The sequence below is a fragment of the Aspergillus pseudonomiae genome, assembly GCF_009193645.1.
Source record: "Aspergillus pseudonomiae strain CBS 119388 unplaced genomic scaffold BDV37scaffold_62, whole genome shotgun sequence".
In the NCBI taxonomy this organism is placed as follows: Eukaryota; Fungi; Ascomycota; class Eurotiomycetes; order Eurotiales; family Aspergillaceae; genus Aspergillus; species Aspergillus pseudonomiae.
Genome location: NW_022476054.1, coordinates 1 through 24,840, shown reverse-complemented (window position 1 = coordinate 24,840; position 24,840 = coordinate 1). Strand labels below are relative to the sequence as shown.

At 48.9% G+C, this 24,840-nt stretch overlaps 7 protein-coding genes and 4 non-coding genes across 11 annotated transcripts; 9 read left to right on the top strand and 2 right to left on the bottom strand.

The window, feature by feature from the left end:
• Window positions 1-37: 37 nt before the first annotated feature.
• Window positions 38-2,806, top strand: BDV37DRAFT_254517 (oxidative DNA demethylase). The gene is made up of 2 exons (XM_032082642.1): window positions 38-326; window positions 411-2,806. The coding sequence occupies exons 1-2, from the start codon at window positions 163-165 to the stop codon at window positions 2,167-2,169; spliced, it is 1,923 nt and encodes a 640-aa protein (XP_031938838.1). The 5' UTR covers window positions 38-162; the 3' UTR covers window positions 2,170-2,806.
• Window positions 2,807-2,910: 104 nt separating this feature from the next.
• BDV37DRAFT_t164 lies at window positions 2,911-2,982 on the top strand. The gene has a single exon. It is a non-coding gene; the product is annotated as a tRNA-Gln (tRNA).
• Window positions 2,983-4,101: 1,119 nt separating this feature from the next.
• BDV37DRAFT_t162 lies at window positions 4,102-4,173 on the bottom strand. The gene has a single exon. It is a non-coding gene; the product is annotated as a tRNA-Gln (tRNA).
• A 1,924-nt stretch (window positions 4,174-6,097) lies between these two features.
• On the top strand, window positions 6,098-6,169 carry BDV37DRAFT_t165. Its single transcript has one exon. It is a non-coding gene; the product is annotated as a tRNA-Gln (tRNA).
• Window positions 6,170-6,255: 86 nt separating this feature from the next.
• BDV37DRAFT_t166 lies at window positions 6,256-6,327 on the top strand. Its single transcript has one exon. It is a non-coding gene; the product is annotated as a tRNA-Gln (tRNA).
• A 7,367-nt stretch (window positions 6,328-13,694) lies between these two features.
• Window positions 13,695-16,552, top strand: BDV37DRAFT_254507 (putative HLH transcription factor (Hpa3)). The gene is made up of 3 exons (XM_032082641.1): window positions 13,695-15,185; window positions 15,256-15,495; window positions 15,551-16,552. The coding sequence occupies exons 1-3, from the start codon at window positions 14,429-14,431 to the stop codon at window positions 15,880-15,882; spliced, it is 1,329 nt and encodes a 442-aa protein (XP_031938836.1). The 5' UTR covers window positions 13,695-14,428; the 3' UTR covers window positions 15,883-16,552.
• BDV37DRAFT_177592 (uncharacterized protein) lies at window positions 15,787-16,436 on the top strand. The gene has a single exon (XM_032079436.1). The coding sequence runs from the start codon at window positions 15,937-15,939 to the stop codon at window positions 16,306-16,308; it is 372 nt and encodes a 123-aa protein (XP_031938837.1). The 5' UTR covers window positions 15,787-15,936; the 3' UTR covers window positions 16,309-16,436.
• A 952-nt stretch (window positions 16,553-17,504) lies between the features above and the next one.
• On the top strand, window positions 17,505-21,149 carry BDV37DRAFT_285538 (uncharacterized protein; the record flags this gene model as incomplete). Its single annotated transcript, XM_032087753.1, has 1 exon — window positions 17,505-21,149. One exon carries the CDS (start codon window positions 17,505-17,507, stop codon window positions 21,147-21,149), a length of 3,645 nt encoding a protein of 1,214 aa, XP_031938835.1.
• A 293-nt stretch (window positions 21,150-21,442) lies between these two features.
• Window positions 21,443-23,006, top strand: BDV37DRAFT_177587 (acyl-CoA desaturase; the record flags this gene model as incomplete). The annotated part of the gene is made up of 2 exons (XM_032079435.1): window positions 21,443-21,919; window positions 21,981-23,006. Exons 1-2 carry the CDS (start codon window positions 21,736-21,738, stop codon window positions 23,003-23,005), a joined length of 1,209 nt encoding a protein of 402 aa, XP_031938834.1. The 5' UTR covers window positions 21,443-21,735.
• A 429-nt stretch (window positions 23,007-23,435) lies between these two features.
• Window positions 23,436-23,915, top strand: BDV37DRAFT_177578 (cytidine deaminase family protein; the record flags this gene model as incomplete). Its single annotated transcript, XM_032079434.1, has 1 exon — window positions 23,436-23,915. The coding sequence occupies exon 1, from the start codon at window positions 23,520-23,522 to the stop codon at window positions 23,913-23,915; it is 396 nt and encodes a 131-aa protein (XP_031938833.1). The 5' UTR covers window positions 23,436-23,519.
• Window positions 23,916-24,327: 412 nt separating this feature from the next.
• On the bottom strand, window positions 24,328-24,825 carry BDV37DRAFT_285535 (uncharacterized protein; the record flags this gene model as incomplete). Its single annotated transcript, XM_032087752.1, has 1 exon — window positions 24,328-24,825. A coding segment is annotated over one exon (498 nt), but the record flags the coding sequence as incomplete, so codon positions are not given.
• Between the last annotated feature and the right edge of the window lie 15 nt (window positions 24,826-24,840).

Here is a 24,840-nt window from a genome sequence, read left to right as displayed (position 1 = left end):
TTAATTTGACTCTTGAAAATGGCCTGATTTGTGGCCTGATCGCTGCCTTTGAACCACTCACCGCCCAAAAAATAGAGGAGAAAAAAAAAGACTCTCCCAAACCTAATCAGGCCGATATTCTCTCCGTCTTCCCCTCTTTCCAATCCCCTCACATCACACAATATGAAGCGCAAGACTGAAGGAAGAGAATCGCTGGGCGGCAGTGACCAGCCAGATTCCAAGAGACGGGCATTGACGAGCGAAGAAGCCGCTGCGCGCTTCCGCGATGGTCTGTTTGAACCCTCGGAGCAGCAGAAGTATACCGAGCAATACGCCGAGTCCGCACCGTATGTCGACACCTGAGTTCTCGCAACCACACATCGAAAATAAAGAAAAAAACCACATGTGTAGAATGCTGATCATCAATCAAGGTACAAGCATGGAGTCATCCATCCCTTAATCGAGCCTTCCTTGCTGCGCGCGGTCCGCAACGAAATCCAAGAACACTTGGACTTCACCGAGAAAGAGACCGATATCTACAAGATCTTCCAGTCCGGAGATTTGGCGAACCTGGATGGCCTGGACGATGCATCCCTGTCGCGACTCCCCTCCCTGCTGAAGCTTCGTGACGCCATGTACTCCGCCCGCTTCCGTGAGTACCTGTCGTCCGTGACTGGCTCGGGCAAGCTGAGTGGTCGCAAGACCGATATGGCTATCAACATCTACAACGAGGGATGCCATCTTCTGTGCCATGACGATGTCATTGGAAGCAGACGTGTCAGCTACATCTTGTATTTGACTGATCCCGACACCCCCTGGCAGGCGGAATGGGGTGGTGCACTGCGCCTGTACCCCACGACCACGAAGAAGGATGCAGAGGGTGAGGACGTCAAGATCCCCAGTCCCGACTTCAGTCTCAGCATCCCGCCTGCCTTCAACCAGCTGAGCTTCTTCACCGTTCAGCCTGGTGAGAGTTTCCATGACGTCGAGGAGGTTTACCACTACAAGGAGGGTGAGGACAGGTCGAAGAAGCGGGTGCGTATGGCCATCAGTGGATGGTTCCATATTCCCCAGAAGGGAGAAGACGGCTACGAGGAGGGCCTAGAGGAAAAGCTTGCCGAGCGGAGCAGTCTCGCTCAGCTTCAGGGACGCGGTGACATCTACGACCTCCCTCAACCTAAGACGGTCGTGTGCGAGAATGAGTCGCAAGAGGTTGAGGGTAAAGGCAAAGGCAAAGTGGAGGAGCAACCCAGCAGCGAATTTACCGAGGCCGATCTCAACTTCTTGATCCAATACATCGCACCATCCTATCTCACCCCAGATATCGCGGAGGAGATGTCGGAGACATTCACCAACGAGTCCTCGCTCAACTTGGAACAGTTCTTGTCAGAGAAGTTCTCTGCCCGCGTGCGAGAATATATCGAGGAGCAGGAGAAAAAGACACTTCCTCAATCATCAGATGAGATCCAGGCACAGACCGGATGGACTGTCGCCCGCCCCCCTCACAAGCAGCGCTACATGTTCTTGCAGCATTCAACCGCTGCACAGGACGAGAAGAGTCCCCTTCAGGAGCTGCTCAACGACGTCTTTCCTTCCCCTGCATTCCGCAAATGGCTCGCCGCCATTACCGGTGCGGAACGTCTCACAAGCTACGACTTTATGGCACGCCGCTTCCGCCGCGGACAAGACTACACTCTAGCCAGCGGCTACGATGGTGAAGAGCCTCGGTTGGAGTTCACGCTGTCCCTGACCCCTACACCAGGATGGGAGAAGGAGGGTGATGAGGAAGAGGATGACGAAGAGGAGGAGGATGATGATGAAGAGGGCGAGAACGATGAGTCCGAGAAGAAGCCAAAGGCCGAGCCTAAGGAGAAGGAGCCTAAGAGTGACGCTGAGGAGCCCGCCGTGGGTGGCTACGAGCTCTACATGGCTGGGGACGACGAGGAGGAGGGCGACGCAGCCATCTACCGTTCTGCCGCCGCGGATGAAGATGACGGTATCCTATTCAGCACTTCTGCCGGCTGGAACCGACTGAGCATTGTCCTGCGCGACAGCGGCACCCTCAAGTTTGTCAAGTACGTCAGCGCTGCCGCCAAGGGAGATCGGTGGGATATCACCGGTGAGATGGGTGTGGAGTTTAATGACGACGACGAAGACGAGGACGACGAGATGGAAGCTGACGAGGAATAAAATGTTATCTTTTGGCTAATCTCATTTGTCCGTTTGTATATACAATGACTTTTGCTATCTTCACGAATCAAGCATTGGGCACCACCCAAATGACAAAAATAGACTGAATGTTTCACTCCTGCAGCGGCCAAATGATTGCTGCCTACTATGGATTCACTGTCCTAGTCAGTACATGACGATCTCCGGTGGCGAAATCTGTATCCCAACTATAGAACCGAGCAGGCGCTTAAGTGGCTTAGCCAACGGGCTACCTCAATGCACACAGCCACGACGATAGGCCATATGCATCTCCAACTTAGTTCACAAGCAGGCGGCAACATATTCTCCTTCATGTCGTACATTTCTCATGAATTACACATTCAGGCTGTTTTACAATAACCCCATCCAGCATCTAGATCATTACAAGCCCGACCAGTAAGTTACACAACAAAGTCTGGACTGTGAAACACCCCCACTTAACACTAGTTTAGCTGTGTACCGATGGATGTAAGCATGCATTGACTTCAGCTTAAGGTGGAAACTAAGTTTGTGGTGGACTTCTGTTGATCCTTTCATTTGCAAATTTACGAATCACTGGACCGCATGCATGGAAGTATATTCACAGGGGCGCATTATGGTTTCATCTGCGACATTATTGTCAACAAATATAGTCCAACATCGGGTAGTTTTGTAGAACTTACAAGCTTCCACAGCTTGTCCACCTTAGTATACCATAAAAGTGAAGTCCCTTCAACAACCAGCGGTTGTGTAGTGTAATGGTTAGCACCCAGGATTCTGATTCCTGTAATCCCGGTTCGATCCCGGGCACGACCTGGCTTTCTTTTTTTGCCTTTTGAATGATCACCCCAGCAGTGATTGATGAGATTCTTTTTTCCTGGTCAGTATGCATACAGTGTGGTGTCTATCTAACATGAGTCGGTTGTCTTCTCCTAGGGTGGCATGTCACACCGGGCTATCAATGACTGCTCGGTGGAGTCGTCCAGGGTAGTCTGTATCTCAGCTTGATAGCTCTATATTTAACATGGTTCTTGGCTGTCACACCGTCTCTTCGACTATTAGGCTGTGCGTTTACCATCGAATTCAGTTCCTTGTGTATTCTCTCCTTGGTTTGATGTATAGACAATTGACATAGCCGGGCCTTTACCAACATATCACAATGGAAGTAAATCCGCTTACGGGTACGGGTAACATTGAGATACTAAAGATTATCCACACTCCGCGTCGAGGGTAGGTCTCCTGGTATGGTCGTACTCAGGGCTATGTTGTGGTAGGTCTTCTTTAGATGTGTCTACCTTTCTAGTGTTGGTGTATATGGTCTGACCAGTTTTCATCCATTCATGTCCGATCTGGGGTGTTCGTGAATGGTGAGACTAGTACTTGGGGCTAGAGTGTGATGGTGGTGTATTGTCAGGGCTGAGGACGGTACTGCTGGTTCCTTAAACCCTGTCTGGTGCGGTATAAAGGTCTGGATAGGGTGGTATAGAAGGGAGTAATCTGACAGCTGTGCTGGAGTATTTACTAGTAAAATGTCAGGGCACACTTGTCTGGGACCATGGACAGATAACCCGTAGTCATACAGCACAAGCTATACCAGCCAAGGAAATAAGAGTAGAGAGGAGGTAAGGGTGTGGCGAGTTGGTGTATAGAGATAGCAATTCAATGATACTCTGCTACTGGCAGTGCGTCACCCACAGTTTGATATATTGTAATATATCTAGGTTCAGGGCTGGATCGTGGGCATTCTGCATTGGTGAGATCTGGGTGAAGATGGTATACGCGAATTGCGGGTCCATGGCGCGATAGAGCCGTAGGGATCAGCCTGCCAGCTCTGCGGATAAGGGTAGGTGTCAAAAAGAGGCAGCGAAGTATGGGGGGGGGGTAAAAGATATAGTGTCTCCCGGGTAAGGACCATGGGAGGGAGACAAAAAAGATAGGTCGTGCCCGGGATCGAACCGGGATTACAGGAATCAGAATCCTGGGTGCTAACCATTACACTACACAACCGCTGGTTGTTGAGAAGTTGATACTTAAAATGATATATAAAAAAAAATACATAATCAATATATTGACAGTCCACTATCAATGCCAGCTCAAGTATCATAAGGAATATAATCAAAAGTTGGTATGGCTGGGTTGTGGGCCATGTATACATAATCAAGTCTACTTTAGACATTAGACTTGCAAACGTTGCAGGCGTATGTTAATCTTTTCCAGCGTATTTCTGTTGGTTGGTCCCATCCAGCCTGAAATATATACATGAATCAGTCAACTCACCAGCACTGGCTCAAGACCCAGACAAGATGTATACACTCGACCCCATATTATGTTTATTGCCACGATCCCTCCACGATATCACCTACCCGGATGAAACCTGGAATACAATGACATGCAGCCAGGGAAACACTAGTAGACCAAGCAGCAGGTCGCACCTGTGGGTACTAACCTCCTACATCGTCAAGAAGAGGACAGATTCCAAGCGACGAATACATGCTATAGCCTCCACAATAATACGAAGCATAGGACTGGAAACCTTCCCTAGGTTACCCGAGCGATGAACCATAAAACAACCAAGCTACAGTTAGCAACTTGACGGATGTTGACACCTAGATGTCGTTGTTTGATGCATCTCCAAACCCCAGGGCCGGCGGTCCAGGCTGTACACAGAGAAGGGATCTCCGCACCAGAGTCTTATTTGACATGACCAGAGTCCATGTTCTGGCTATCGGAAGTAAATACCGGGATGCCCCATCATAGCATACCCAAGAAAGGTCGCCAAGGCTGGTAAGTGCATGAAATGTGAGGAATCATATAATGGACGGGGGCGCACTGACTCCGCGTGGCGTCCCATCGGACAAGACGTTTACTCCGTAGATCCCCTGACTGACCACAGGTAGAAAGGAGGCGTTGGTTGACAGAGTAGGCAAGCTCTAGATGGTGGGGGCATTTAACTAGAAGGGCGGGATGGCTCAGCAAAGTGACTGTTTGAGAGCTATCAAGTGGTGGTGTTCACCTGTACACGGTAGCACTATATAGTTTGCAGATCTACCAAACTAGGGCTGGTCATGTCTTTATTACGACCCCTAGTCGTGACCAGTAAATAAAACTGGTAGCCCCTATGTGGCAGCTGAAAGGCCCCAGCCAACTATGTAGACCGCAAGGTTTCAATCTCGCCACTTTAGCATGATACCACTCATACAAAATGTGCTGGGGGTATACCTGTAAATTGACTGGATAAACAGCTGATTATCCGGACTCGTCTCATCCATCGCATCCCAACGTAATGTACGGAGTACCTAGAAGTTATATGGCGAGACCATGCTCTTGACAATAGTACTTCAGGTACTAATGTGTTCCTAGTAGCCAGTACCAGCAGTTCAATCAGTCTAAACGCAACTCTGGTCCCCAAGAAAAATAAATACCACCCAAATAGAAGAAAGACTTTAGTTATTAATACAAGCCCAATCATCAATTATTCTATAGACTATAACTATGAATTTAGTGATCCTAAGGAACAAGGCAATAACTTAAAGCTAATTTAACCTTTACCGAGCCAACAGTAATTGTCACATATCAACAGCACAGTAAGAAATTTGAATCAAACAACCATTCACATAAACACTTCTTAAGCTGTCCAAATTATGGGAGCAATATACCTTCTGCCACACCTACTGCCAGTACATTCTACGCAGAGGTGATCAAATCATGCGCCATGTTATCGGGGTAAGTTATAGGAAGCTATCTACCCCTAAACGTATGATTCCATGCCATCGAGGCTAGCAAGGCAAAAACCCTGCTGTCGTAGAATAGCGGCTACAGCATAGTGTGCACCAAGTATCTACTAAAACCAACGTGTCTTCTACATGAACTACGTATTCAACATGCAGTTTTGGCTCTAGAGGTCAGAATCGGTGCCGCTGCACACAACAAGGGTTGTGTAGTGTAATGGTTAGCACCCAGGATTCTGATTCCTGTAATCCCGGTTCGATCCCGGGCACGACCTCGCGTTTCTTTTTGCTTTTTTCCTTACCACTGGAGATAAGAGTCTAGACTCATAGTACTAACATCTCCCCAGCTGCCACAACAAGTGGTTGTGTAGTGTAATGGTTAGCACCCAGGATTCTGATTCCTGTAATCCCGGTTCGATCCCGGGCACGACCTCACCATTTCTCTTTTTGCTATCTATTGACACGGCGTAGTGCCAGTATAGGTGTTCACGTATGACCAGACCAAGGCCTCTTGTCAGGGCCACTATAGTTTTCGCTTTTTCTTCGCGGAGTGACCAATCCCACCACACACTCATCCCACCGCCTCAGTAGTGGAAAAAAACGAACGTCAGCGTCTAGCTGAGTACTCTCCATGACAGGGAGTAAAGCGCTAACGGAGTATTTATCGCAACTAGAGACGCAAGCTCAGCGCGACTCTAAACTCGGCAAGTCATGACCACCTGGCTCCGTGTTGACCCATGTGCAAGCCTTAAAAGTGGGCCTATACCAAGACAGGCAGGTCGTTGATGCACCACAATTCATCACCTTATTCAAGTAGATGACAAGGCAGAAGTGGTACCCAATTAGCGTGTCAGGGACATGGCGCTAGACAGGGGAATATCCCCCCCCCCCCCCCCTCCTCCTCGGGCGTGGAGGGAAGAGCAGACTTTGCTCTCATCTCCCCAGAGAGTCGATAATTGGGATATTAACTCGTCCCGATATCCCTGCCCTGTCACACACATGAGGTCTGCAGCCCCATAACGGACATCACCACAGTGTGATTATTTAGCCAATTATAGCTTCGCTCCGATGAGGTTGATCCCGATGCAATTTCACCCCGCTCCAAGCTGTCACGGCCGAGACTTTTCCCCCTCGCCGGCATTGTTGTCGCTCTATCAGAGATTGTAATCGGGTAATCGGGTCCGAGACGGGAGTGCTACAGGGGGTTGCCAAGGGAAACAGAAAACCGCCTGAAATTGAGGCACACCTCGTGTGGGTCATTGCATGCGTCTATCTATGTATATCTATTTTATGTCGGGCGATCGAGTATCTCTGTCCCGCCCAGGACTAATTCCAACGGTCCATCGACACCAAACGGGGAAAAGATATTGTGAGGAGCACGCGGCAGAGACGATAAGGGGGAGGCATAATTGTTGCACAAGCAACACGGGCCTTCCACCGGCATGGTGGATGATGGTGCCGTGTCATCCTGACATGCTTGCCCAATTGCTTTCTGGCTCGGGGTTACAGGGCAGATTTTTGAGGCGAATGTGGTGCAGGAATTAGCCCAGTCATTGCTCCCAATTGGAGTTAGTCGAATGGTACAAAAAACTCCGTGGGCATGTTCTGTACCTCATACCACCATGGCGTCGGAGTGGGGAATCTGATTTGGTGGGTTCCCTGCGCTAACTGGGGGGGCTTGTTGTCAGATCTGCAGTCCTTTAGCACCGGCCGGTCTTTTCTCGACTATGTGGACCTTAAGTTTTCAAAGACAAAAGGAAAGGAACAATAATTTAAAATAGGAACCAAAATGACACAAAGAAAAGAAAAGTAATCAACCGGAAAGGTTAGCTTCGGTACTGTTGCCGACAAGAGAAATACAGAAGATGATCGTCCGTTCAGATGATACACGCCCAGACGAAAAAAAGGGCTGAGATAACGGGATGTCAGACTGATCAAGGTACCGATTGTCTGACTAGCGGATGACTGTGCATTTGTTGTTCCATTGACCATGTTTCTTACATAATCTGGAATATTGTTTCATTGTCTGACACATTGTGTGAATGAATCCGAATCTGCTTCCAAAGCTCCGTAGAGACATGAGTAAGGGCATCGTTGGGAAGGAACACCTGTCTAACCATGGCCATGCCAGAAATCGGCGAAGCGCCAATCCCACCGGAAGACGCCACATCATTTGAACACTTCCAGCTCCATGTGGACAGGAAGGGATGAGACTAGCCTGGCGATCATCCATCATGGTGGATATGACAATGGCTTGGCTACTTGGGCTTTGGAGGAGATCCAAAGTAGTGAATACTACCATAGCCCGGATAGTAGTACTGAATCCATCTTCAAACCTTGGCAGGCAAGGGCAGGAAGGAGGGATGGACAAAGTAGTCGATCATGCCCCGGTTCAATTCCTATCTGCACATAGTATGCATGCATGCTGATGGTCACATTCCACCCGAGCGGGGTGATGAGACTGTATGAATGCAGCTGCTCGCTTCATGGCTATTGGCGCCTCCTGACATGGTGGAAGTGTCTGCGTTCCATCTCCTCAACGATGATGTCTAAGGTGCTCCATGAGAGGATTAAGAAAAGAAAAGGAAAAAGTAAATTAATTCTGAAGTATCAAGAGGTGAATGGTTGCATGAGCATCGTTTCATTCCATCACTCTTCTTTTTGTCTTCACACACTCTCTGTCTTGAGAAAATATACTCCTCAAATAAGCAAGACACTGAACTAGTGACTTAGAACCACGCACTCTTTTCTTCCTGGATTCTTGGCTTGCTTGGTGGCTGGACCAGTGAGCACCGACGGATACTAGGGAGTCCAGAACCTTGAGTGACAAACCAAGTTTTTCTTAGCGGCGATCATTCCACCGTGGTTGCCATGTGTTTTCCCTCGCTGAAAGTCAAAACACCCATCTTCTTTCTGTCGTCATTTTCGACAAATGGGGTTTTTACTCTTTTGACTGGTTGGGACTTTGGGAACAGGTGCAAGGGAGAGAGAAGTATTGAGCGAGATTTACGGGAAAATCTCCCCAAAAAATAGAGCCCAAATATTACCCTCCTAAGCTCCTTTAGTCGGCATATACGACGCTATATTATCCTAGGGTATTTATCACCTTCCAGGAAGACTGCCCCGGTCGCTAATGCATCGGTTCGGCGTGTGCGGAGCTGCCAGGACACGTTGGTACAAGGTGATACTACCTTGTATGATCTATACATAATATTACCCGCTATGTGCATGATATGTATGTATGTATACCAACCAACATGTAGTGGACAGTAACCCACACAAACGGCGTTAACATCGACCATCTGGTACCCTGAGCTTGTCTTCTAGCAGACAAGCACCAGGGAATCCTTGAGCAAGATTCCAACCAGTTGCTGAGTCTAAAATCCCATCAGGGAAAATGATCTGACAGAAGCATATTTCTGAATGACCTGTGCTTCTGCAAGGAGGTACCAGGTCCTTTTTTTTTTTTTTTTTTTTTTTCGCTCGTCCGGGTGCCACCGAGTACAGTACGGTGACGATAGTTCGCAGCCCGTGGGACCCCTGAGGACGATCGTTCAGTGCGGCCACGTGAAAGCAGTCTGTATCGAGATCGTGGCCGACCGAGAGTCAAGGACTAGTATGAATGGGGTTGTTCTTATGATTATTATTACACAGTATTATTATTTATGTCCGTTAACCCTCTAAGGATTCGCATTACTACGTATTATCTTGTTAATTTGTATTTGTATTTTCTTTAATCCCCACCCTTCTCCAACCTGCGACGACCCAAGTCACTTAATGTCATACGAATACCAGCCATGATAAGTTTATGCTTTTCCCTCTTACTGGTTAACTTTTCATAAATCTCATAATATTATCTTTCAAGGTCAGAAAATTAAAAACTATCCAGACTAGTTTCTTACTCCTTCCATAAACACGGAGTACGTTGGGTGCTGATTATGTGGCTAATTGCTATTACAGCAGTCTAGATCAAGTGCGGACCAACATGGATACGATCGACTCGTAATTTATCGTGTACATCCGCGGCGCTTAACAATAATTATAGTAGTACTGAATTAATTAAGGCATAGTCCAATCGTCCACCCCATGACAATCATCATGTTGGATGATTCCATGCGACTAAGACAAACACGCTGTCGGGGTAAAAAGTATAACGAGTTTCGAATTCCAATGACGCGGAGACCTCCGTTCCATGATGTAATAATTAATTCTCCAAGGAAAAGAGAAAGACAGACAGTTATTAGACCTTCCCTTACCTTTTGGTGTTGCCAAGTCCAGTACCATCCCTCGCATTGTTACCCCTCGCCGAGGAATGTTTGACCCATACAACAACGTGTTCTTTCATCATCCAGCGCCATGGGTACGGACTTTGAGGTGCCGAAATTCTTCAGGCCACGGGACATTTTGCAGGCGTGGAGGATGCATTTGCCATGGCGATTTCTGGCGTTCTGATACGTTGATCCGGACTGGATCTACTCCCCTTCCATGTTGGGCCCCACTTCCCGGTTGGTCCAAGCTACTGCTTTGAATTGACACTAAGCACCAAAGGGGCAACCGCAAATAGATTCAAGGTCTTTTCTTTTTCGTTTTCGTATTTCTTTCCTCAGATCGTTTCCCTCCCCTCCTAAACCGTTTTTACTTCTTTTCCATCACCAACCCACCCACCCCCATTATGCAGAACACCCCCTCCTCCCCGGGGCTAAGTTTCAAACAGGCAGACACACAACAAAGTTTCCCCCGTTGGACCACTAGTTCAATTATGGATCTTTAACTTTCTACCTTGAAAAGTGGGGACCCCCGTGGCCGATGGAAGTTCTGGCAAACCGGCCCTACCCTGTTTTGAGTTAAGCCTCCATCGGCTGGCATGGCTCCCAATTCTGGTCCTTTCAATGTCCAGTCCCCGGCTGGACACGCAGATTCAGAGTGGGGCCGGGGGGAAGGCAAAGTAAAGGGAAAAAAACAGAATTAGACACTAAGACCCTCTCCCTAGCCGTCTTTGTACTGTATCGCCAGGTCAGATCGACAAGAGGATTGCCAAGATCAGTCCTTACAATTTCTCTAAAAGAGCAGATCTCTCGGCTATTCTGTTCCAAACTTTATGAGATTTAAAAGGGAAGCTGGAGAACCGATGAAGGTAAAAGAGCGATCGAGAAATATAAGCGAGAAGTGACGATAAGAATTATCATCTGGACTGATGAAGGTGCAGTATCTTGGATAGCGCACGTACCGTTACTATATATGCCGAGTAACATGAACAGGGTCTGATCACAAAAGGTGCTACCTCCGCCGCGATGGGGATCGCAAGGCTACACAACGAGGACGAGCTTCAGGGATATATATACTGTTTACCTACTATCTTGTACATGTCAAGAAATAGCGGCACCTACAGCAGCAAGCCAAATGTGTAAAGAGTACTCCGTATATCTGTATGTATTGCCTGTATGTATCGCTGTCGACGCGAACATTTACGGAGGAAAGCGAAAAAGAGAGTCGAGAATAGTATCGAACTCAAACAGGGTATTTATTTCAATTACTATTGGATGGTCAGGTAATCTCAACTTTGGTACCTGACATTCGACATAAGTCGGGGAATTGTTCAATGGCCATGCTTGAATGACTCAAAAATATGGCTCGACGGTTAACCATGGATGGTGGTGTTCAAGGAGGGTACGGGTACGTACCCCCAGTTGAGTTTGACCCCCAGAGAAGACGGCCTCGTGGTTGTGGCCCCTGTGTTCCATTTCCATGCAGTAGTGCCGCTTCTCTCGAGGTCTAGTGCTTGACTAGACTACAACTACCTGATAGATTTTATTCAGTATCTACTCCGTATTCTTTTCCGTCTTTCCTCCGAGAGTAGATCCCCAAATATCTGTTGTAACTACTCCCGCAATATCCGCCAGTTCGAGGGTCGCGGCGGCTGTCATATGAATGCAGTTTGGTATGCCTTTACCCTGTCTCTAATCACCTGAAAATGTCCCTCGTGTTCACTGCTGGCAGTACCAGTGCATAAATCGGGTAAAACTTCTCCAGTGCCCTTCTTTACTTTTTCTTTTCCTTTCTTTCCATTCTGCTTGGCAGTTACACCAAACCGTTGGTGAGCCAACATCAGGACTTCCGATATGATGTTATTTGGTCAAACATATGTAGAGACTGTTTCCTTTTTCAGGATTGAAACCAAAAGCATGCCACTGTCGGTGTGTATACAGCGTGTGTGCAATATAGGCAAGAGGGCTTAAACACTGACAGTACAGGGTTGCATGCTTCTGTGTTTTCATTTTTCATTTTTCGTTTTATTTTATTTATTTTATTTTACTTTACTTTACTTTATTTTTTGACTTATGATGGCATGGTACAGTACCTGATCTGGATAAGAAAGGGGGGGTGTGAGTGACTTGGGACTGCACCATGCACCATGTGTTGAAGTTTCCGTAGAGTCGGTCACGACCACTTTAAATTTCTCCCATAAATCTAAAATTTCCCAGTGGGATGAACCGTATGTGTCAATCAACCTCGTCATAAATCCTCCTCTTAGCCCTGATCAACTCTCTTGCTCTTGACTTATTTTATTTCTCTTCCTCTAAGCGACTGGCAGTGGATTACAGGGACGGTCATCTCCGGTTTAGGTAGTAGTATAATACGTCCTTCCACATCGATTCAACCTCTTTCATTTTTGCTTCTACTATCGATTTAACCCTTCTTCCAACAAATATTATGATCCAGGACCTTTATCCCTTTTCAAAACGTTTCTGATTGCCTGGGTTAGAGTATATTGACGAGTCTCTTCCCTTTGTCTCGCGTCTTAATACGGGACTTGGTACGGGAACTATCAACTCCGACACAGTAATTTTTTACCTGTCTGCTGCATTTCCATTTTCTTTCAGCCATCCTCGATTCCACTGCCGCCCCAACCTATTAGCACCTATAGCTTCCGCGACTAGACTGCCTTAGTCCTTCCCACTTGATCGAGTTCCAAACTTCTTCGAGTTCCACTGTCTGAGGTACACTCCTCCTCCGTATTCCTTCTTCCTAGTTGCTATTATTATTATTACCTATTCGCAACCAATTTTTTTTCTCTTAATTTTCTTTTTCTTTTTTTTTTTTTTTTTTCTTTTACCCTCTCACTTTCTTACTCTCCCATCATCTTATCCTTACGCTCACAATTGATTCGACCAATTTTGTCTCTTCTTCTGGAGGAATACTTTCTTCTCTCTTCCTTCCTTTCCCTTGAATGTCCCCCCCGCCTCTCTCTTCCTGTCTTCAACCACCCCCCCGGCGCAAGCCTATACTACTTTTCCGCCGGTCTTAATAAAGTTCTGCTGGCCATCATCGGTCGGGATCTTTGCCCTAAACAGCTTTCTTCCTGCCCAATTGTTCTTCCTTTGGATTTCGTGCCACGTTCCGCTGCGCGTTTGCGCTTTCGTTTTTAAGGTAAGCTGCTGTCTGTGAGATTCATCACCTGCGAACCCATGGCCCGGCGTTATTGGCTCTGCCTGCTACCGTCTGTACCTAATTTCCGCATCTCATGCTGACGTGAAATTGCATTTGTTATTTTCAAGGGAAGAAAATTCGCTTTTCCATTTTATTTAGAAATACTTTTCTTTTTTCTTTTTTAAAACCCCCAAATTTTCCACCCGGTGTTTCGACAGTACACTTGGTTTCGGTCATTCCTCCACGTTATTTCCACCACCCCAACCGTCCGCCCTCTACTACCCGCCCAGACTTGCTCTTCACAACCCATACTTCTCGTCGACGTCCTTATATATTCCGGATTCCTAATCTTGAATTCAATTTTTGCCAGTGAAAAAATCTCTGCGTGGTGGATTTTGTATTTTGTGGGTCGACGTCCGACTGGTTCTTGGTCGACGGATATCCGTGTCGCATTGCCGAGTCACGCATAGACATCACGGGAAGAGTGTCTTTTGGTCTCTTAAACCGGGCTCTGGATTGCAGAGCGTATTTTGCAGGGTATTCGGAAATAGAGAAGCAACCTGGGGTACGCTCTCTGGACGTTTCTGCGACAGCAAATCGCCACTGTCGAGATCTGGAATAACTGCCGGTGACACGATTCTGGGATCATTTCTCGCGACGACAGAGATTCTATCGTCTTGAAAATCAGACCGACAGTTCGACCCATCTGACTACCTGCCTACCTGTTCGTGGAACATGAGATAAGTGCGCTCGAATTTGGTCTATCCTAGAATCAGTATCAGGACGCTCGTTCAAAAACACCATTCCTTTTCGTTTTCCGCATTGGCACGCATACCGTGAACAATCGACCATGGAAGCCACACTTACACATCGGCCGTGGGAGCCTGCCACCAATGGACCCCAAACCCCCACAGTATCTTCATCGCAGACCCTCCCCTCGATATCGACGTTGACAGCGAGCATGACCACCACCGCCGCTCCTCCAGCGGAGAAGTCGCCCGGTAATGTGTCGTTGAATACAATCGAGCGCGATTCGGGGAATTGGTCAATGCCTCAGAGCACAAGTAAAATGTTCACATTACCTTTGTTGGTTATGGAGTGCTGACATGATTTGTTCAGGATCCTCTACCTACTCCACTGCGACAAACGGGACTGGTAACTACCCTTCTCTTTCATTCCTTACGTCCTCCCAGCCGTCTCCCAATCGCGTGTCCACGGTCTCCGATCGATCTCCTTATCCCAACGACCATTCGAACGCCAACACCCCTTCTTCCTCGGGCGCGCAGCCATCTCCGAACTTTGGCTCGGCGCAGCCAAATCCAGCGCTTCCTTCCATTAACCAGAACTATGACGCGCCATCTCAGAGAGGTAGCATTGCAGAGCCCGCGGAGTCACGGCGAAGCAGTATTGATAGTCGGATGAACCAGGGAATAAGCTCCCTTGCCATAAACCCCGCCTCTCCCTATCATAGCACGAACGCGTCGCAGACATCGATTGTCTCGGGGTTACAACGGGAGCGTGGAATATCTATGGATGTGAATATGAACAATACATACCGAGGCCCCCGGTATTCTGGGGGGCAGCCTCTCTCCCCTTTGGGCCCACGGGCTGGCGAACCTCGTGGATTTGCGGCTGGCCGCACTGCACCTGCGATCTCGTCGAACCCTCGCTCGGAAATTTATAATGCGGAGGCGCCCACAGCTGGTCTTGCATACGCTTTCCCAGATCCGGATGTTGCACGGTCCAATTCAATCTCTTCTACGACCGAAAAGTCGAACGCACAGTTTTGCAGAAAAGGAAGCACGGCGGAGTCATTTTCAAGCAGCATCTACTCAGATTCCCGTTTGCCTCGTGGTCAGCACGGTATGTCAATCTGTGATATTCGGCAGCATATGCTGGTCTGGGGAGTCATCAATTACTAATCATGCTTCAGAACTCCCTCAAAATGTTCACCACCATTCGCTACAGCACAAGCAAGTTCGTGGACTCATTGGAGAGGCCGACCTACACAGCGGTAGTACCCCATACAGCAGGACACCTGAGCTGAGGGTGACACATAAGTTGGCGGAGCGGAAACGCCGTAGCGAGATGAAGGATTGCTTCGAGGCTCTGCGGATGCGTCTTCCGCAAAGCCAGAACAACAAGTCGAGTAAATGGGAGACTCTTACGAGAGGTAAATATGCATTTGCCTATGTCTATATATAGTTACCATACTAACTCTTTGGTAGCAATTGAATACATCGGACAACTAGAGAAGATGCTGAGCAACGCTCGCCGGGAGAACGATCTTCTCCGGACTGAAATGGACGACATGCGGGCCCAGCTTAATCAGCAGCAGCAGCAACAGCAACAAGCTAACGGGCAATCACGACCACAGTCAATGTTCGAGCATCATTCGATGGCCACGCCGCAGGCTAATGGACAGTCACATGGCGCTATGTTTGCTGGTTACGCCCCGGGCGCCGGGATGACGCAGGAGCAGCCACGGACTTTACCGCCTCTGATGAATGGGTCTGTCGCACCAATGCAAGGTGTGCAGTACACCGATGAGCGACGGTAATACAAAGGAAATCTATTCTACGCGATTATTTTATGACCTGGCTGTGATACGAGTATGTCGGTCCTGAGCCTGTTCCATTCAGCCTCTTGCGCCCTGAACGCGGAAACGTCACCTTTTTTCTGTAGCTCTCTTGTAGATTTTATTCGGGTGGTCCCCCCCCTTTTTTTTTCTTCTTTCTCAGCGCGAACATTCCGTCTCACCATCGCCGTGCCTTTTCCTGATGTCCTTCAGTGGCAGACACTCTGCCGCAGTGTCTTATTGAACCTGGCCTCGACGTCTTTATCTCCCTTTTCTTTCCTTCATAAACTTTCGCATCATGATTCATCTATTCGCATCGGAGACGGGATATCTGGGATTTGGATTTGGATATGGGAAGTGTATGTTCATTATGTTTGTCCTCACTTTGACGCAGTGAGTGCTTTATAGTGCGTGTGTACCAAAACGAAAAAGCGCAAACCAGCTTGGAATAGGAGTGTGTATGGTGTTTCATTTGATATCCCCAAGGTCTATGTGATTATTATGTTGATGAAGCGTCCTGAATGGTTATTGGGACCCAATGTGAATTGATTGATTGAACGTCCACCGAAGCCAACCTTTTTCGCCAGAATTTGGTACGAGTGTTCCATGAGTCATTGTACATCTAAAGCAATTATCTACTGTCCAATTGATTTCAGACGATAAATGTGTATACATACGTATACTGGAAGTGTTTGGGGTTCATCGGTGTCGGATCTATTTTTGTCTTGGGAGATCTCGCGACGCCTGATTGGTGCCCGGGAGCTTCACGGCCATTTCTTCAGTGTCTTGGATAAGCGCCGTACCCACGACTCCATCATGGCGGCTACAAACCTTCCTGCATCTTTCCTTGGGCCAATACTTGATCGAACTTGGACCCCCGGTCTGCATTTAGCAGGGGTCACCAGAGCTTCTCGTCCAATGAAGGTAGCTCAGACATCATCAGCTCCCGCATGTACTATGGAGCACGGAGATTTAGCATTCTGCAGAAGAGAGGTGCCCAATAGAATGGATCGAGGTCCTGAGCGCTGATGCATGAGCTCTGAGACTAATAATAATTGAGGTAAGTTATTTCTTCAGCGAATGTCTTCCCATCCAATTTGCTCTCTTTCATCGGATGACTTCCTCGCCTCACTATTGTTGTGATTATATTCCTTCTCCTCCCAATCTGCCGTCTCTCATTCAATTTACGCATCTCAACTACTAATTCGACCCCGAAAACATACTCGGGCTTTTCTTAAATCAGGATTGGAAAGCATAGTTCCGACGTCTGATTAACACAAGCTCACGTTGTCGCTTTGAAGTACCGCTATTGTCTTTGTCTTATTGACTGATATCCCCCCATTCACTCTCCTGAATGCTTTGTTGACAGGGATAATACATTGTCAGTGTGTCCCTTTGTCTATTGTATGAAATACCCGGCTTGAATGGACCATTAGACCCGGTACCACGCCCTTATGTCCGTGACATTTTCTACTGGTCCGTGGAGAAGTGGTTTGTTCTAGTTGATATACACATCTGACTCAGGTATGTTACCCTGTGATCACACCAATACTTCAGTTCTAAGTATTCTAAGAAGCCAGCTTCCATTGACAGCGCACAGGACGATGGGTTGGAAGCGCCAGAAGCCGCAAGCTGAGCTGCGGATTCCCGCAATCCCGACCTTTCCCTTGTCGTCCCCAATCACAGAAGAGGTTGTTACACCGATCTCTTCGTCCCCAGATGAGCGAGACGTGGAAAAGCTTCATCCTTTCGATCATCTGGGGGCAAAAGTGTCCAGCCAGAACCCATTTGCTCGCAAAGTAGAATACGAACAACGGCAGGAGGGCAAGGAGCCGGTGCGTGAAGCCAATAGTTACTACTTCGTGCAAAAAGCGGCAGAGAGTGCGGGCGATCCGAAGCCAGCAGTCAAGAAGAATCCTGAGCGGCCCGTGGGATTGAATCTGGTCACCGATTTTTCGCTAGCAGCACCGAAACCCCGGGATGATATACCGGTGGAAGGGCTCGTGGATCCAAATGATCTCAAGGTCCTTCCAAAGGAAAGGGCCGAAGAAAGGTCGATGCAGAAGGTCAAGGGCATTCTGAAGAAAGGAACGGTTCAAAGATCCCAGAGACTTCCCGACGAGCCCTCAGACCCAGTCAAGAGAAGATCTTCCTTGTTTGACTGGAGGCCTAGTGGCTCACCAAAGCGGAGAGGCAAGGACGACTTATCTCCATCAGACCGGCCGATAATGATTGGGTTCAGCATGCCACGTGAAGAACCCACCGTTTCGCGGAAAAGATATTCTAAAGAGCTTGACATTGCAGATACCCAGCAGACGCCGCTCACGCCCTCCATAGTTGTCACCCCGGCAAAGGAGGATGACTTTTGGGCAGGTTTTAGCCAAGTTTGCAACCCTCCTAGAGTCGCATCTAGCATTTACTCCCAACCCACTCCATGTATAGAAAAGAGCGAGTTAGATATCCCCCCTGTACCCGCCATTCCAGCAGAGCATGTATCGGCTAAGAGTGAAGTTACGAACCAAGAGACTCTCAAAAGGCAATCTGTGGCATCTAGGAGACAACGTTCATATTCCACGGGTACGGTCTTCGAGGAAGACATCCAACCGCGGCCGGGGCTTCGTTCAAGGTCATGCTCCAACGGAAGTGTTAAGAAAGCGTTTGATCGTTTGAGTGGCATCGACAGAATGAGTCGATTGAGTGTTAATACCGAAGCTAGGAGGCACCAGTCCCAAGGATGGTGGACATACCTTCTGTCTCCTTTATTGGGTCGTTCTAGCACAATAACTAGTCGAAGAACACTAATCGACGTACATCCACCTCCTGTTCCCAGTATTGCCACCGATTTGACAGGATCAAGCGATGAGTGGTGGGAGAAGGAGGTATCGTACTTTTCACCTGATACACCGGAAGAGACGATGGCCAGTCGAGGTATTTCCAACTGGCAGCCTTCTCAAAACAACCCTTTCGCCGATGAGAAAGCTGTCGACTGGCACACCCAGGAGCCAACTGGCCTGAGTAGCGCAGCGTTTGTCGTTCCCGACCAAACGGTTCAGGGCGCCGCTGCCGAGTACTATCATGCTTGTGCACATGAGCTGTTTACCGGGAGGCCTTATTTCGAATGCATCAACCATGTCTGTTCGATAACTCCAAAAGACCAAATTCCAGTCCCCGGTGCAGATACCACAAAAGACAGTGGTTCGGGTCAAAGAGGTGTGCTTATTGATGTGGATGAAGCGCCGAAACCCGTTGACAAAGAACCTGAAGGTTCAAAATCTATAGTCATTCCTGCCACAACTTCCCTGCCTCCGCCAACGGTCGTCGACAAACAGCCAAATACCCCTGTGGAGAGCCTAAAGGAAGACAGCGGTTCAAAAGGCGATACGAGAGCCCCTCCTGAGGAGGATTCTACGAAACCAATTTCCGAAGAGACTATCAGAGAACCAGCACCTCCAGCAGGCAATCAAGCTGAGACTAATCCTTTCGTTCAGCCAGCTCAGCAAAATAGCGCTGTTCCGCCGCCAATCACGAATGTATACATTCAGTATACCCCTGCACCGTCTTCTGCTCCCGCCACTACTATTGAACGAGCTGTACCTCAGTACATAGTAGTTCCTTCCTCAAACGAAGGGACTCAAAAGCATGAATTGCAGTCACAAGCACAACCGCAATCTCCTGGTCCTGTCTCCCCTGGCTTCCAGCGAGCAACGGCAAAGACAGGTTCAATCCCTCTATCTGACATACACTCTACCCCGGCGCCTGTGTATACGTCTCATCGTAACACTCCCACCACGTTACCACCCCGTGTGGATCCTCTTCCGATCACGCGGGGGGCAATGACGAATCCAGTTACAGAAAGTAATAGAATTGAGTATCGACGAAGAAGGCTCGAGAAGGAAGATGCGGTCGGTAGGAAAGCTGGTGGGCTATGGCGCGGTAGGGGTTGTTTCAGCAACAAGGGATGTTTTGGGAGACCTGGGCGTGAAGGACGACTGAGGCGCCGGTGGTATGCGGCCATTGCTTCATTCTTCATTATCATTGTGGTGGTCGCCGTTACCCTCGCTGTAATGCTCACCAGAAGGGGGGACGAGACACCTGTCCAGTCGCAATGGCTGAATTTAACCGGCTATCCACCTATGCCTACAGGCATTGCAACCGTTGCTGGGCCCGAGCCACAAGTGCAAAATTCGGGCTGTATTACGCCGTCGACCCTCTGGAGCTGCGCCTTGCCCAATGAACAGCAGTCAGCCAACAAGCCTTATGCTGCAAACCAACCTAATTTTCGCGTCGAGATTCGTTTTCGCAATGGGACATATCCAAATAGCACGACTGTTGCGTCGAAGTCTAGCAAGGCCAAAGCTTCTAGAAGATCTGGGAACCTGTTCAGCCCATCGCCATCCCCGCCAGACATGAAAGACCAGACGTTCCTGGGCAATACAACTGATAAGAATATCGTTCCCTATGCGGGCGAACAGACACCCTTCTACATGACAATACTCTCCCCTCTCCAGATGTCCACCTCCCAACTGTCACGAAGATCAGACAATTCGTTTCCTGACATAGAATCTCTCATCCCATCTCCAGACCTTAACTCCGACGGCACTGCTGCAGCCGCAGAGCTCTATCCTCTTCCTGAATCACAGCCTGTGCGACTATACAATCGCGGGCAGGACACCGAGCACTACGGCTTCTATACCTATTTCGACCGGTCTATTTTCCTTGAATCATCTGCTCCACTCACGGACAGCAAGAACGATGATTTTACAAGCGATGCCAACGGTGGCCCAAGTAAAGCACATGCCCGAGTCAGGTGTACCTGGGCTCAGACACGCTTTCTCGTCCAGATCTGGACTCGTCCCGGAAAGACCCTCCTCAGTAACAGCTCATCTGCTAGCACAACGCCAACACCCACCCACTCAGGAACTAGCAACCCAACTGGCTCTAGCTCCGCTACTGACTTTGTTCGCCCTGGTTCCTTCCCGTATCCGATAACGATAACTCTAGATCGGCATGGAGGCGCGATCAAGAAGAAGATGGTGTACTGCTACGGTATGGAATCAGATCAGCATGTCAATTCAACCGAGGCGAAATTACAAGTGGAAGATCGCGGGTTTGGCGGTCAATTAGTCAACCCGGCACCTGGAATCTTTAACATGTCTGATTCTGTTTTGAGTGCGTCGGGTTATGGTGGTTTTGACGGTGGAACTGGGGGCTGTTCTTGTCAGTGGACGAACTGGATTTCTAGGTCGTAGGCTGGTAAGATGGGGTATTGTCAGCTGTCTTCTCTGTCGCTCATTCTTGCTCTATTTTCTTCGCACGGAGCATTTCCAGCATTCTCTGTTCGTGGAAATCATTCGTAATCTCTGCCAAATACCGTTTTTAACTACCTGAGGCAGTCACACTATATAGACAAAACAAAAGTCACATTGCATACACATCTGAAACCGCAAGATCATTTGGTTGACCAGAAGCCCTGAAATTGTCAGGTCAGCGATGGTAGGTAATAGATCACTCGATCAACTGCACAGTGGTCTATCATATGGCCATTGAAATAGGGTCCAAAGGAGGCAATCCGACTGGTCAAGCCAATCCAATAAATGTGACGTATCGGATGCTAATCAAACAAGCCACGATCATGTTTCCCTTCATTCCAGCCACTATTACTAACACAAGATGACCGGAGATGCAGCGTGACCCGAATCCCTTACTTAAGGTAAGACAGCTGAGCTGAATTTCTTTTTCCGATGAGAAAAAGCAATTCAAGATAGGCCCTTATAAAATGCAAGCGTCTCTACCGAGTAGAGCTTGGAGGGGACAAGAAAATGTCATAGATTCACAATGGCAACAAGCAGCCTCGCAGACCACCAACCGTGGTATCAACGCATCCAATGGTTCAATTTCTCCATGCTGGTTCTCATCCCGCTATGGGCTTTTATCCAGTCACTTTGGGTTCCTTTGATCTTGAAAACTCTGGTCCTGTCAGCGGTGTACTACATATTGTCGCTGGGCTCTATAACTGCCGGTAAACCACTCTCTACCCTGGAGCATTGAAAAGGCCAAAAGAGAAACTAACAACACCACAGGATACCATCGCCTATGGGCGCACAGATCCTACACAGCATCGACCCCCCTGAAATGGCTGCTCGCTGCGTTCGGCGCCGGGAGTCTCCAAGGCTCCATCCGGTTCTGGGTGCGCGAGCATCGCCTCCACCACCGATACACAGACACCGATCTAGATCCGTACACTGTGAACAAGGGCCTCCTCCACGCGCACATCCTATGGGTTCTCCTCCGTCAGCCACGGAATGAAAAGAATAAGCGAGCCCGCATCAACCTCTCCGATATCGACCACGATCCCGTCGTCGTCTGGCAACATAAGTACTACTTCCTCGCTGCCTTCGGCATGGGCTGGCTGCTCCCTTGTCTGGTAGCCGGACTGGGGTGGAACGATTGGACGGGTGGGTTTCTCTACGCTGGCGTGCTGCGAGCTTTCTTTGTCAATCAGGCTACGTTCTGTGTGAATTCTCTGGCGCATTATCTGGGCCATCAGCCGTATGATGATCGACATACGCCGCGCGACCATCTGCTCACGGCGCTGATTACCCTCGGCGAGGGGTTTCATAACTTCCATCATGAGTTTCCGTCGGACTATCGGAATGGCATCGAGTGGCACCAGGTTGATGTGACGAAGTGGTTTATCTGGGCGTGTGGCTTTGTCGGGTTAGCGGATGACCTGAAGCGGTTTCGGTATGATGAGATCGCCAAGGCACGGCTGCAACAGAGGTTCAAGCGGCTTGATGAGGAGAAACAACGTCTAAACTGGGGGACGCCGCTGGAGGAGCTTCCTGTCATTGATTGGACGGAGTATCAGCGGAGAGTGGAGATGGGACAGGTGCTTGTCGTTGTGGAGGGCGTCGTGCATGATCTTGGGGCGTTCCTAGCTGAGCATCCTGGGGGTGAGACTGCTCTTAAGGGTATGCTGGGGAAGGATGCTACGGCGCTGTTTAACGGCGGCGTCTACGACCATTCTCGCGTGGCTAGGAACCTGCTGGCTACTATGCGGATTGCGGTGCTGAGGGGTGGTGGGGAGGTGGAGTGTTGGAAGTAGAAGGGGTATTGCTACGTTAGATATGACTGATAGAGATTGTAGTACCTTTTGTTCTCTATTCTATCATGCTTCATAGAAATCCTTCGCACATACGCGGAGTAGACACTTCTCATCTTGCAAGTTGTATAGTCACAAGACCACCACATATCGTAAAGAACTCTCTGTCCAAGCAAGCCCACGCTCTCCACTACCCTTTCTACACAAATCATATGAAAAACACAAAAAAAAAATAAAAATAAAAAAAAATAAACAGTCAAGACCCACTGGTCTCCATGGATGCAACCTCCAGTAGGCAGAATCGTTTTATTCCCCAGAAACCTTCTATACCCAATCGGGGTGTCGGGGACGAAAATACGAAGTCCAAGTCAAGTTATAAGAATCGACTCAGTCTCGACTCGAAATGCCCAACGTCAGACCACAATAATCCAATCCCTCCTCCAAACCAAACTAAACCAGCCCTCCTTACCAACAATAAGGAAAGCAAGAAAGAAAACAAAAACAAAAACAAAAGAAAATGACCACCCTAACCCCCCAAGAAGCCTCCCTCCTCGAAACCGCCACAAAAACAATAACCAGCATCAAACCCTCCAACACGCACAGCGTCGCCAGCGCCGTCCTCGCCTCCGACGGCCGCGTCTTCTCCGCCGTAAACGTCTACCACTTTACCGGCGGCCCTTGTGCCGAACTCGTCGCCCTGGGGAATGCTGCCGCGGCCGGGGCCGAGGAGCTCACCCATATCGTGGCCGTCGAGGATACCCGGCGTATCTTGAGTCCCTGTGGACGGTGTCGGCAGGTTTTGTTGGACTTGTGGCCTGGCATTAGGGTTATTGTTTTGGGGGAAGAGGGGCCCAGGGTTGTTGGCATTGCGGAGTTGTTGCCTTTTGCTTATTCGTGGCCTGGGGAGGAGTAGGTTTTTTTTTTTTTTTCTCTCTTATCTACTCTTCTTTCTGTGGGTTAGAATGCATGTTGTAGTGTTTGGTTACATCTGTTTGTTTCTGTCTCTGTTGAAATTGCGTTTCAGGCTACGCTTGACATGTGGAAGGAGAGTTATTGTGAATGCCAATCTATTATTATTATAAGATTAAGTAAATGATCTAAAACGCCAAACCCGAACGCCCTAGTAAAGTTCCCCCATGTTCTTTTTTTGGAAAAGAGGGTAGAGTATTTCAAGCCTTTAACCTTGAAAAACCGGAAGGTGGAAAGCACTATATGTCAAGGAGAAAAATCATAAAATGGTCCCGCTTCGTTAATATCTCTGCAATACCATCTTGTATATGATACTGCTTCGGAGCGGAAATCACCATTGTCGAAAGAAATGCCGCTTATACCATCAGCATCAGGCCAATGGCAATGCTGGCAACAGCTGTGAGACCAGGAATGAGGAGCTTGGAGCCGGGGCTGGTGGGAGCGAAGCCAGTAGATGTTGGCTTGGCAGGAGCGCCACCGCCGCCAACAAAGCCTCCACCGCCGGTGGTCTGGCTAGAAGAAGTAGAGGTCTTCGGGATGGTCGAGTTGGCGAACTTAGGGAAGCCTGAGCTTGCGGAGGGCTTCGGGGTCACGGCAGGAGCGGTAGCGTTAGCACCTGGAACAGTTGGCTGGACAGCGGGGACACTGGGCTGAGCCGCAGGGGCGGTAGTCTTGATAAGAGGGGCGCTGGACTGAGCAGGGATGCCAGGAATACTGGAACCACCAGCGGTAGGCTGAATGGCGGGAACATGGGTCTCAGCAGCGGCAGTAGACTCGGCAGGGGCCGCTGGAGCAGCAGACCCAGCCGGAGCAGCGGGAGCAGCAGACCCAGCCGGAGCAGCGGGGGCAGCAGACTCGGCGGGAGCAGC